This window comes from Saccostrea echinata, unplaced genomic scaffold (genome assembly GCF_033153115.1).
Source record: "Saccostrea echinata isolate AGI-Se365-2 ecotype Australia unplaced genomic scaffold, CSIRO_AGI_Sech_v1 ptg000033l, whole genome shotgun sequence".
NCBI classification, from domain to species: domain Eukaryota; kingdom Metazoa; phylum Mollusca; class Bivalvia; order Ostreida; family Ostreidae; genus Saccostrea; species Saccostrea echinata.
Window position 1 is genome coordinate 11581145 of NW_026889782.1, and position 13270 is coordinate 11594414.

The 13270-nt window shown below is 33.3% G+C and overlaps 1 protein-coding gene and 1 pseudogene across 1 annotated transcript; both read left to right on the forward strand.

Moving 5' to 3' along the window:
* The first annotated feature begins 4198 nt into the window (after positions 1–4198).
* Positions 4199–12031, forward strand: LOC133198123 (uncharacterized; annotated as a pseudogene).
* Positions 12032–12196: 165 nt separating this feature from the next.
* On the forward strand, positions 12197–13045 carry LOC133198124 (receptor-interacting serine/threonine-protein kinase 4-like). Its single transcript, XM_061334267.1, has one exon. The coding sequence runs from the start codon at positions 12197–12199 to the stop codon at positions 13043–13045; it is 849 nt and encodes a 282-aa protein (XP_061190251.1).
* Positions 13046–13270: the final 225 nt, after the last annotated feature.

Here is a 13270-nt window from a genome sequence, read left to right on the forward strand (position 1 = left end):
TTGCCATAATAGCGCTTAGCGTAAGTAGAATGAAAGCCAGCTTGATTTCGCTGTACTTACTAAGATGACGTCATTTCTTAGTTTGACACGCAGTTTCTTTGTACTTGAGGCGTGGATCAAGCTTTTATCGTAGCTTGTAAAAATAAAAATAGATACGAAACACGCGTAGTCGGACCAAAAGAAAGACATATCCTGAAATATATTAGTCCACATTTTACTGTCAAACTAAATTGATAATGTGTAGACTTTATATAAAGCCGTAGGGAGCACATTTGTACAGTAACATGCTAGAATGACAGGTCCAGCCCCTCGAAAATATCAAAAGTTCAACGATATCCGCTTCACTATAAATTCCGAATTTTTAAACATGTGTAGCTATTATACCTACTATTCTGAAAGGTGCTTGGAGCTGGTTGTGCATTGTTTATTTATTCTGTAATGTAACATCATTTCAATGCGTATTACATTTTTGTCTGGAGTTTATAGAAAGACAGCTAAATTTTAAACAATTCTCGAGCATGAGGAAGTTGCTCCCAGCACTTTTCGTGTTAAGGAATTTGTCTCAAAGAAAACACAATCAATTTCATAGCGGAAAGATACCCGTATATCGTTGAACTTTTACGATCTTTGTAGTGGTACATATATCTTCTAATTTTAAACCTGTCACGTGACAAACAGCTGATGTAAGCGATGTCGCTTTGGCCGAACTCAGCAGAGACTCGATATATATACACGTGCAAACACCACAATTTACATTTATCAAAAGTAATGCTGTTAAAAAAAAATATTAAAATTGTATTCATTTTCCCTGAATATATTAAGGCGTATATCTCATGGGCGTCCTTAACCTAGCTGCGAATGACCGATGACAAGGTAAGTATATTTACGAGTTCCATTTTTATTGAAAAAGCAGCTGTCAATGATATCAAAAAGCCTGGACTTTAATTTATCGTGGGAAATGGTTGTGTATAAAGTTGAAAAGTCGTAAGTTTTTAAGCTGTTGATTTTGGTAAAATCTTGTGATTTCAAATTTTCCAAAAGTTCCTTGGAATTTTTAAGAATCCACATCTGATTTACACTACTTTTCGAATATATTGTTGCACAGTACTCTTGAAGTTTCTCCTTCACCACTGTTAATATCTTAGTGAGGAGTAAAGATAGAGACTTGGTTGAACATTTACTGGAACCCACTATGTATCTTTGTTTGTAAGGATTTTTATGAAGTTTCATTTTCATTTTGGTTGTTTGGAATATTAAAAATATTCAAAACTGACATATGAATTTGAAGAATTTCTTCCTTAGAAAGGGAACTATGAGTATGAGTTGGATTACCACTTGTAGAATTAAATCCAAGTTCCTCTAAAATACATTTAATATAATGAGCCTTACAAACAAAGACAATGTTGTTACCTGCTTTGTCAGCAGGGACCAGTACGTACTGATCATGTAATCTATCTAATTCTTTTTTCACTTCTGGATTATTGAATACAGAAGGATAGATGGTTTTCATATTATGGAAGCTCAATAAAATCGGGAGCAGTGCAAACACTGACTTGCAAAAAAATCAGAGATGGGATCAAGTGCGATGGAGGAGTGAACATCCCCTGCCGACCAGTCACACCCGCTGTGTGCTCCTTATCATGATCGGTAAATAACGGGAAAATCCGTCGACAATTTAATGTTTAAATAATGGCTTAAGAAATAGTATGAAAAACGTCAATGAGCATATGACTTAATGATAGATTGTATTTGCTGACAAGGTCATTGTATTGACCATAAAGCCTTTAAGTTAGACTGTTGATATTCTTGTTTCATCAACTTGTTTGTCAATAACTTACCTTGTTCATTGTTCATACGTAGAGCTTGCTCTTGCGTATCGAATCAAATTAAAGATATACACCCCATATGCAGGTGACACGGGTATATATAGCTGCATAAGTAAGGAAAGTTAACGATTGAAAAATTAAAGTCATCACGTTTATCATAAAGTTTGTTGTTAGATTACCATTAACGGTCTATTTCTAGCAAAATACCCAAATATGAAACAGATGTGCCAGATTCTGTAGTATCTTTTATTTCAAGCTCACCGGGGTATATCGTGTCGACATATGAATGGAAATAACTATTGTTAATTGATAATATGTCGTCGATATATCTAATTGTCGAGTTTAGGACCACAGCAATATATTTTTCTCATGTATAAGATTTTGAATAAATTCTGCTTCATATGAATACAAAAATAGATCTGATTAACAACGAGGTGCATTTGATTCCCATTGGAATTTTGACAGATTTTTGGAAGACCTGTTCTCTTACAACCAAATAGAAATTGCCAATCTGAAAATCAAGCATCTTTTTAATATCAACCTCAGAGTAATTGTGTACAACCAGAATGTTTTTATTTTAACAAAATAATTTTGCAAATGACCAATGGCAAGGTAAATATATTTACGATGTCCATTTTTATTGAAAAAGCAGCGGTAAGTGATGTCAAAAAAACTGGACTTTAATTTATCGTGGGGAATGGTTGTATACAGAGTTGAAAAGTAGTAAGATTATGCTATTGATTTTGGTAAAATGTTATGATTTCAAAATTTCCAAAATCTCCTAGGAATAGGTAAATAATCTAAAAACTCAATAGTTTTATTTATCTAAATATCGTTTTCCTATCTTTACTTTCTTTCTTTTGTACTTTCGAAAAATTGTTTATAGATTTCCAATGTCCTCGGATATATGTTTTGACCTTACAAGTGACACACCAGATTTATACTAAGATCAGATTGTCAGAGGATTGCTATTGATATTGTTAGGATAAATTATTTTTTGTAAGAATTTTAACTACATGTATTCTTAAGTTACAAAAATTGATCATAAATTGTTCAAAATAGCTTTTTAAAAAGTAATATGCTTTTTATAGGACAGAGATACTAAGGTTTGATCTTGCGTAACATCAAATTAGCAAAAATTTTAATTAACTTTAAATTCCGAACCTCACAGCCTGATATATCACTGTTTTTCCTATATGTGCACCGATTGGTTGGCGTATTACATGTACTAAGGGAATAACTCATCATTACTGCAAAACAATGATTTTAAACATTGATATTTACGATAAAATCACAGACGTTTGAACTTTGTATTATTTTAATCACGATTTAAAAGCCCTGACCTGAGTACCAATGCCTTGTAAATAACTTTGTAATGTATACACCTATCCCTGCTAGTTAAATTTCGTGTCTGTCCAAGACAAGAGACCGAACAAAACACACAGGTTTGTTTAGATCTTAAGCATGATAATAACATTTAATTTTGTCAATGCATGATATCAGTTTCATGTAATATTAAAGTCCTCGCAAACAGGTAATTAAACAATTTATCATTAAACGACTTGTTAATATCAAATATCCAAAAAAACGGGTCTTATATCTGTAAAACGTTACTCTTGCACTTGCACAGTTATGTGATTTTAACGTAAGAGTAGAACAAAGTACGGGTTTTAATTCAAATTACTTCTAGAAAAGTTCGTTTTTAATGTAAGCAAGATACGTTTTTATACCGTTTGACTTAACACTTAAAAAATGTTTGCAAAATAGATTCTGACGTAAGCAAGAAGGAACATATTTTTAATGCATTTTATAAATCATAAAAAAACAAGATGTTTGGTATGGATCCGGATAGGGCAATGCAGTTCACTATTGCACTATCAAGCATCGACTAAAGGGTCGATGGAGGGATAACGAAAAAGCGATGGTGCGATGACAATGAAGCAATGATGCGATAGAACAATGGAGGGTTAGTGATCATCGCTTCATCGTCATCGTACCATCGCAATATCGTCATTTCACCATCGTGTCATCGCTATTGCACCATTGCATCATCGTGCTATCGCTTTATTGTGTCATCGCATCATCGTCATCGGATTTTTACGCCATTGTTTCATCGTCATCGCACCATCACTTCATTGTCATTGCATCATTGCACTGTCGACCAAATATCGATGGTGCGCTGATGCAATAGTGAACTACATGGCCCTATCTGGATTTCGTAATTTTGGCTACATTTTGACAGTCCTTAGTTATCAAAAACAGTCAGTTACCTTATGTAAAAGCAATCATGGAGAAAACTTCTGGAAAATGTCCAAATTTAAACTGACTTAAATAGTTGTCTCTAATACTGGTTTACAGAACAAACTATAAGCATGGAGGAGTTGCACAGAAAAGGAAATTTCGTAAAAACAAACGACGCTATTTACGAAGTTTTTGCTGATATGTTAAGGGACCAGCTATTCGACCAAATAGCCCCTGAGGATCTCAGGCAAAGACTAAATGAAACAAGTGGTAAAAAGCTTAAAAGGATGAATATCACTGACGAGCAAGCTCAGGTCATAGAAAAGGCGATAAGGACAGGATCTTACAAAGAGATGGATATAACTCTGCTTTGTACACTTTTGAGGTATGTGAATGTAAAATAAAGTTCTTAAAATCTATATTTTGAAATCTATCTCAAGCATGTAAGTAAGAGATCAAATAATAGCCAATAAGGCTAACTTTTAAAAATGTTTGTTTGCCCTCTCCCGCGTTTCAGAAAATTTCAATGTAAATGCTTAATTTTCCAAAAAAAATCCAGTGCATAAAAAATTGTTTTCTGGAAGTTAATTTTTTTTTAGTCGGACCATTTTATCCATTTGGTCTGGAAAGTGCAACCCAATTTTTTTTTAAAGATGGCATAATTGCATTGTAATATTTATGCCTTAAAATCTCTATACCACAATATCCACCGGACCAAAATAATACTTCGAAAGTTCATCAAATGAAGATTTCAAGACTCCAAAGTTTTCGAGTAACTTGACTAAAATTATTGATTCTCATTTGCAACAGTTAAAAAATATGCATTTTCAGCACGATATATCTGTAAAGTTAAATTTTCAGAAGTGGACTATGAATGCAATAGATAGATGCGTTTTGTCAAACCATTTATTTACAACGATATCATTTTTTTTTTTGTATTGCGATATTTATACACAAGAAAACGCCAAAAGTGCGATACAGCCCTCTTAAACATTTCGACTGTATGATGAGTAATAGAATGATAAAGTGACACTGTGCATGTAGATATGTCATTGAAAGTGTGATACATAAATACCTACATACTAAAGTAAAAAAAAAAAAAAAACATCGTTTAATGTGCATTTTCTTACGGCAAAAAAACAAATACAATATAATTCATTGTTTTCATATCGTATAAGCATTTTGTTATAAAAACTAGAAAGTTTTTATTATCCTTGCTCTCTGCTTATAACAAGACGAAGATATATGATATAAATTTCTTTGAGTATTGTGATTTTAAAGAAGACATAAAACTCCAAGCCTACTAAAAATATAGAAACATTTTAAATATATTTCCAATAATTTTATCCTAAAACACAAAATTTTGATATTTCTATTATGTTTCAAAGATAATTTTCAATTGCATTGGAATGCTCGTATTCTTCAAAATTTAAACCAGATATCAAGGACATTTAAATTCTATATTTTTGCCAGGTTTTGAAATGCAATAAATGTTTCCTGATTCCATTTTATAGGAATATTTGCTCTCTGAATAGGAGTTTGATTAGTGATGTTGACCAAATAAGACAGCTAAGAAACATATGTTGTGTTCATTCTCATGTCAATGAAATGGAGAAAGCCGAGTTTTATAAGAACTGGAGAAATTTTGAAAGCATTTGCCGGAGGATGGACACCTACCTGCCAAATAAGGGATACCTAAATGTATGATTCCTTTTCATTAAAAATTATTCTTATTTCGCCAAATATGAATACTATAAAATGTTTATGCAAGAAACGTTTGTTTTTATACTAATTCTTGATATTTTTGTATTTATTTTATATTAAGAACCATGACAGAGGCCTAGGGAACAAAAATTGGTATTGATTAACTCGCTTAGATGTACGTATATTTATCAGAATTTCTTGAAATCAACAAATTTAGATTATAAAAAATAAGACAAAATAATCCTGACAGTACTTATCGGAAGTAGGATATCTTTTTTTTATTTTGCATAAATAAATTTGAGAAAACAAGCATGCAAATTTTAGGCTTTCATTTTATTTTTCCGTTTTAGAGACTAAATGAGTTAAGAGAAAGGGAAACCGTTGTTACTGTAAAAGCCGATGAAAAACAAAGGTCTTTTCGAGGTATGAGATCATTGAATATCCAAAAATTATGTTTTGTAATATATGTTATATATGTTCAATAATAATATCTTTGTTTACCCTAACCCTACCCTAAAATCCCAAGTTGATGGATAGGTAGGTATTTTTTTTTTCTAACAGCAGGTTGAAATTTAATAGAATATAGTAAATAAGTAAGAAAAATGCAAAAGAAAGCGAATTGTAAATAGAATATCATACAAATGCCGTTTAAAAGCAAAATTTAAGGTAAAAATATTCACAACTACAATTCCATTGACCTTGTGAATTATCTCACGTCAGTGTAAATTTATTGAAATATTTATTATAAAGACAAGATTCTCAGGTACGCAAAGATCAAACATCCGAGTATATTTACCAAATCTACTACTAGTATCTATTTACTTCTAGTGCTTACATATGCAATATACTTTTTCAAGAACATTTAATTGTGCAGTGGTTCTTGAGTGGTTCTAGAGCATTTCCTTATGAAGTCCCGAAGTAAGGAACTAATATCTAAGTCGCAGGTAATCTCAATGCAGTTTCTCCTATTCTGCCCATGAGGCGGGCTTTACCATGCTTACATGTACCACGTACCTTAATTTTAAAAGACAGGTTTTTACATACCACAGAAACACGCTTAATTAGTCATAATATACGAATATTTTATTAAAGAAAAGTTTCAAGGGTGTTTGTTGTTGATTAACGTTCTTCTCGAGAATTTTTCCACTGCTATGGAGACGTCATAACTTGCCGGTAGAGGGCTGCATTTTAACCTACGCTCGCCACCCAGGGCTATTGAGAAGTGAGGGATCTTTTCGTGCAAACACCTAATGCGACACGGGACCTCGGTTTACACAATCGCATCTGAAGGACTTGTCTCTACGTTGCACAGTGGATTCGAACCCGCGACGTAAGGATCAGCTTCTTACTCTGTGACTCTAGAGCAGACAATCTAACTACTGCTCCAAGCAGGCCTAGAATTCTATTAAGCAAAAGGAAGAAGGCTGATACGTCGCCGTTTTTTTTTTTTACATGTATAACACGAACTAACCCCCTGTGACCACATATTGGTGGTGCCATTTTCCCCCAACAAATGCTTAAAAATTACAGAAGAACATTTTCAGTCTTTCTGATTATAAATTTTTAAAGGTGTTAACATTAAAAAAGATATTTGAATTATTAAAAAAAATATTTGAGTCGGCGCGATTTAATTGGGTCGGTGAAGTAATGGGAAACAAAGGTATTTTTTTTCTTAATTTGGCCTTGGTAGATAATGTTAGAATATTTAAAGAATAACATATTGATTTTTTTTTATTTCACTCTTCTATCTAATCTGAAAGTGTCACTAGTATGTAAACATTTCAAATAAATTTCTTATATCTAGGGTAAATATTTTTGGTGTGAATCAGTTGATCACGGAAGTTCTAGGTATTTTCGGGCGTCATCATTTAGTGCAATGCCATTCAGTACTTTATTTGCGAAAAGGAGAATATTTTATATTTATATTTACTGTATCATCTGTATTTAACTGCATCCAATTCCGATGGATAACGATCTTGACAACCAAATTTCACAATATTCAATTACTGAACCTGGACGAACAATGCTAAGCATTGTAAAGTTTAAAAGGTATGAGTTACTTGCACTTCCATGACATGCTATGCACCCCGCCAGATTTACCCTGTACGTGAGAGATTTAATTGAAATATCTACACATAGTTGGCACTTAGAAATTGAAAACAAGAATCAAAGAAAAGAACTATTGCAACAAATGTATTGATGTATACAAATTCGGTGTTTACTCATGTGAAAAAGGTGAGGATAGCGAACAGTGATCGATCACAAAAATTCAGCAAACAATCTAAATCTGTGAACTTGGCATAAACACAGATCCCCGGATATACCATATGTGGGATCAGGTACCTAGGAGGAGTAAGCATCCTATGGTTCCGGTCACACATTCGGTAATTCCTTTGAATTGATAAAGAAGATAGAACATTCTGTTGACAGATTTAAATGAAACAAGTCCACTAAAATACGACCTAATGATAAGTTACATGTACATTTCCTACCAATATCATTATAACACCATAGAATTTACAAAATGTTGATTTAAACGAGATTTTTGAAATTATTCTTACGATATACAATTATGCAAAATATGAGGTGAGGCAGATGTATCAGTCAAAAACAAGATTTCTTTTTAAATATATATTTATTTTTCAAAAGGGAATAATAAGTTAATGAATAATGGAATCAGGAATTAGAAAAGGTATGTGGATCCCTGTCTTTTAAAGAACACCAAGATTTGTTTGTGAAACATCTATGCCTCCGTATGGCAGCTCTTGGAAAGTTTAAGTTTCTAAAATGTCATACTCTAACCTCAAGTCAGAAGATAAAAAAATTGGTACCAAAACAAAAGTCTTGTCACAAGGAATACCTGTGAATTAGAAAAGCCGTAACACTAAGAGTTCTAAAGTTAAGGCCAACCTAAAGGTTTTTTTAATAGTACTCGAAACTTTAAGTAAAGGTAATAGGGTCAAAATTAATGGCATCCATGCATAGAAAGCTCTTGACATTTAAGATAAACCTGTGAAAAGTGAATGCCCTAGCACCGACTGTTCAAACATTATACGGCAGAGGCTAAACCCTCTGTTGCATTAAAATTTATATGAATTTAAAACTGTTTATCTATCTTAGAGATGCCGTGTTAATAAAATAATACGCATGATATAGTCATTCATTAAAATTCTAATATTTGCTACGCAAACTTTATGTAGCCTCTATGTTTTGATTCTTCAGTTTTGAAAAAGACAGACATTATATTGGATAGTTGGAGAAAAGAGGATACAAAGTTTGTTATAAAAAGAGGATGTCAACTTGCAGAAAAAATAATTACTGATATTTCTGTTAATATTGTCACAATAACTGGAAATATGGGTTCCGGAAAGTCTGCTATAGCTCACCATATAGCAATTCAAATATCGTCTTGATGGCTGGAATGTTTTCCCTGTTGGAGATATCAGAGACATAGAAAATCTCCTTAATTTTGAGGAATTTTCTTTAAAGCAATTATTTGTTTTTGATGATCCTATCGGAAAAGATGCAATTGACGAAAATCTCATCAGCGATTGGAATTTCTTCGAGAGAAGAGTAGCAATGTTTCATAGAGTCGACAACGTTAAGTTTCTGTTTACTTGTAGGGAACAGATTTTAAAAGAACTAAAGACAGAGTCTTTGCTGCTTAAAAATGTTGTTTCTCTTGAGGGAAATTTGAAACTTACTGTGAAAGAAAAGTGTCGTATTCTTCAATGTCATCTAAGAGAAACGTCATATACAGAACAACAAATAAGGAAAATCGCAAAATGCGATTCTATAAAATACTTTCCGTTACTTTGCTCCTTGTTTGGAAGTAAGATGGCATATCAGAAAGAGGGCATACAATTTTTCCTTCAACCAAGGGAAATAATCGAAAGAGAAATAAAATTTTACAGGGAAAACGATATTATTAAATTTTGTTCATTAGTTCTTTTGACACAAAATAGGGGTTTGTTTGATAAAGGGTTTCAGTGGAATGAAAGTATCTTCAGACATATCTTGAATTTGTTTGGTCTAGCTAATACTGTAACACAATCTAAAATTTTTGAGCAATATAATAACTTGTCCGGACACCTTCTTAAAACAGAAGGTCAATCTGTACAATTTTTTAGTGATTTTATCATGGACGTAGTTACGTATGTTTTCGGAAAAGAATTTCCAGATGAAGCTATTAGAATATGCTCGTCCAAGTTTATGCGACGAAATGTTTTCTTTGCTGACTGTGAATCATATCTGCAACGAGCCAGTTTCCCTATCGTTTTAACCGAAAAAAACACAACAGTTTTTATTGAAAAGGTTCTTCACAATTTGAACAATTCCTATTTAGATATTTGTTTATGTCCATCGCTTAGGAGTCCAGTGGTTAAATCATCGCTTAGAAAAAAGATATCATCGCTGGAGGATGAGGATTTTAAGAAAATATTCCTGACATCAATTCATCGTAAACATTTTGCAAGAACCCCCTGGCCCTTGTCAAGACTTCAACATATTTCAGGTAAAGATATATACCATCTACTGTTTAAGCTGTTCAACCCTCATTTAAAGCAATCAAAACCTACATGTAAAGATGTCCAAGCTTGGCTATTGATTTTGATACACCCGTATCTGAGACAAGTAACGAATTATCGCCAATTTGCTGCGCTGAAACGACATGCGAGGAAGGGGTAATTAAAATTCAGCAAATGGAAATGAGAGAAGAAAACTGTAAAGAGGAAGAGAATATGCAGTTTACACCAAAGGAATTACATGATTTGTTTGCAGATATCTTTTCTACATGCATACCAAAGGACATATTACAAGATATATTTATTGCATTAACGAAAGCAGCAGCTTTAGTATTTCCTTTTGAAGATTTTGAATTGTACACTCCAGCACCTGCAAGTTTACAGAAATTTGAAAGAACAATTTGTCAGATATTATTATCAGTTGAACCTATATGCACGGATGTCAAAAGAAATGATATCGCCGAACTGAATTTTGATGTGTTGGTAAGGCTCATATCATTTCACAGTGATAGAGATCGGTTTGATATACTACGATAATGTATGATTTGTCTTCTCGTGGAAAAATATTCTCCTTTCGTCAGAGCAGTTTTTGACCTGGTACGAGATTTTTACAGTACTATTCCTTTTTGTCACCGCCATGTAATAAAAGAAATCGGTGTTGATTTTTTTGTAATAATAAAAAAAATTGTGTCACATTTTCTCTCCATGGATTTAAATGAAAAATACTTTTATCAAATACCTACAAAAGAATACTGGTTATCACATTTAGAAATTCTTTTGGATGACCTTACTTTTCCCGTAGAAACTGTTCTTCCACTGGGAATATTTATGGATTTTGAGTTTCATCACAGGTTTAAACAATGCAGCAAAGTGCAGATGAAAATTAATATGGCAATGTTTGGCTCCGAGTTGACCCCATGTTTATGTTTCACTTTATTTGGTCATGACGAAATAGTAGATGCAATTTTATCTCGACTATGTAGATTAGACAAGGAAATAGTGGCCAAAGTTGCTAAAAAACTATTTTTGGCAGGATGTGCTTCTGGATCAATGAGTATTGTAGAAAAATTATTTAATCTCACTAGAGGAACTGCTAAGTTGGAGAGGTGGTATTTTGGACAAAATTCTTACGACGCTTTACAAATTTCTTCTGCACTGCATAATTATGAAATTGTCTCTTTTTTACTAGAAAATAAGTTTGACGTTAATGTTGTTGACATATTTGGAAACACGCCGTTACTACTAGCCCTTCAATATATGAATAGATACATGCCAAATACCGACAGGTTGAGAACAATCCAGGTTTTAAAGTGCTTACTAAAGCACGGGGCCGATGTGAAGCATTCAAATTTTGACGGTTACTGTGCATTACATTTCGCTTGCAAGTTTGACTATCCTGACATCGTAAAATTATTTTCGGGTTTTGGAAGTGTCCACCTTGTAACTTCATGTGGAAATACCCCATTAATCATTGCCTCTGAATATGGCAATGCTGAAGTTGTAAAAATGCTGCTTCAAAGGGGAGCTGATGTAAATAGAAGAAATGACAAGAAATGTTCCCCTTTATTTGCTTCCTCCAAAAATGGGCATACAGACACAATGCAAATTCTTCTGCAGAAGTGAGCTTTGATAAACTTACCGGACGAAAATAAAGTCAGTCCGTTATCAGTTTCGTCACGAGAGGGGCACGTAGAAGCCGTTAAATTTCTTCTCAGTCAAAATGCTGATATCCATCAACGAGATGCCACACTTAATACACCTTTATTATGGGCGGCATTATCAGGACATAAGCAATGTTTACAAATTTTGATTAAAGGTGGGTCAAACGTTAACGACTGGAATGAAAAAGGTGAAAATCTTTTGTTTTTGGCATGTAAGAAAGGCCATTTTGCGATTGTTGAAATGGTTTTGGAGCAAAATGTCGATAAAGAAAACATAACAGTCGACAGAAAAAGGCCTATTGTTGCTGCAGCGATGTCAAACAACACTGATGTTGTCCGATTGCTTCTGCAAAAAGGGGCAAAAGTCAATTCGGATAAATCAGGGGACCTATCAGCTTTATATTTTTCTCTGGCTTATGAAAATGAAGAGATGTTAACGTTGCTTCTCGAACATAACGCAAATGTTAATGAAATAGATGCACAGGGAATGTCGATTTTTCAAAACGCTGTTTCAAGGGGAAACATCAATATAGTGTCTAAACTTCTTCAATATGATTGTGATCTTTCTGTAAAAAATACACATGGAGAAACACCTTTTCACATAATTTCTCGTATGGGAAATAGCGATTTACTTCAACAACTTTTACATGTGAAAGGGGGAGCAGTTCTTAATGAACAAAATATGTTTGCAGAAACAGCATTATACCTGGCATCCGGATTTAACAATCGTAAAACTGTTGAACTGTTGATTTCAAACGGATCTGATATGAACATATGTGACTATTTGAACACATCACCTTTATACATAGCATCTAAGAAAGGACACATAGATATTGTTTCAGTTCTGCTCAATTCTGGGGCAACGTATGCAATATTTCGTTTTGATCTTTCTAGCCCACTAATGACCGCTGCAGCAAATGGGCACGTGGGTATAGTAAAGATGCTATTAAATTTTGAAACAGATGTTAATCACCAAGACAATAGAGGAAAAACAGCTTTATGGCATGCGGCAGCTTATGGGAAAATCGATGTTGTTTCTTCATTATTACGGATGTTAATATTTCTAATAGTTATGAGGAGACACCACTAGCGATAGCTATGAACAACGAATATCCAAAAATAGTGATAGCTTTGCTACTGTCGGGTGCAGTTATAACCAGGATCAGAATTATAACAAGACAATCTATTAAATACTCTTCCATTTTCGTGAGCGATATGAAAAGGTACGTCTACCGGTTTTCTCCGAATGGGAATGCTCCACAAAATACAATCTAAAAAATTGATCTTCTTCACAAGTCTCAAAAGTACAAGTTTG

What these genes read in the sequence shown, in the direction of transcription:
- LOC133198124 (XM_061334267.1), top strand. Translation starts at nt 12,197, where the DNA reads ATGGTTTTGGAGCAAAATGTCGATAAAGAAAACATAACAGTCGACAGA.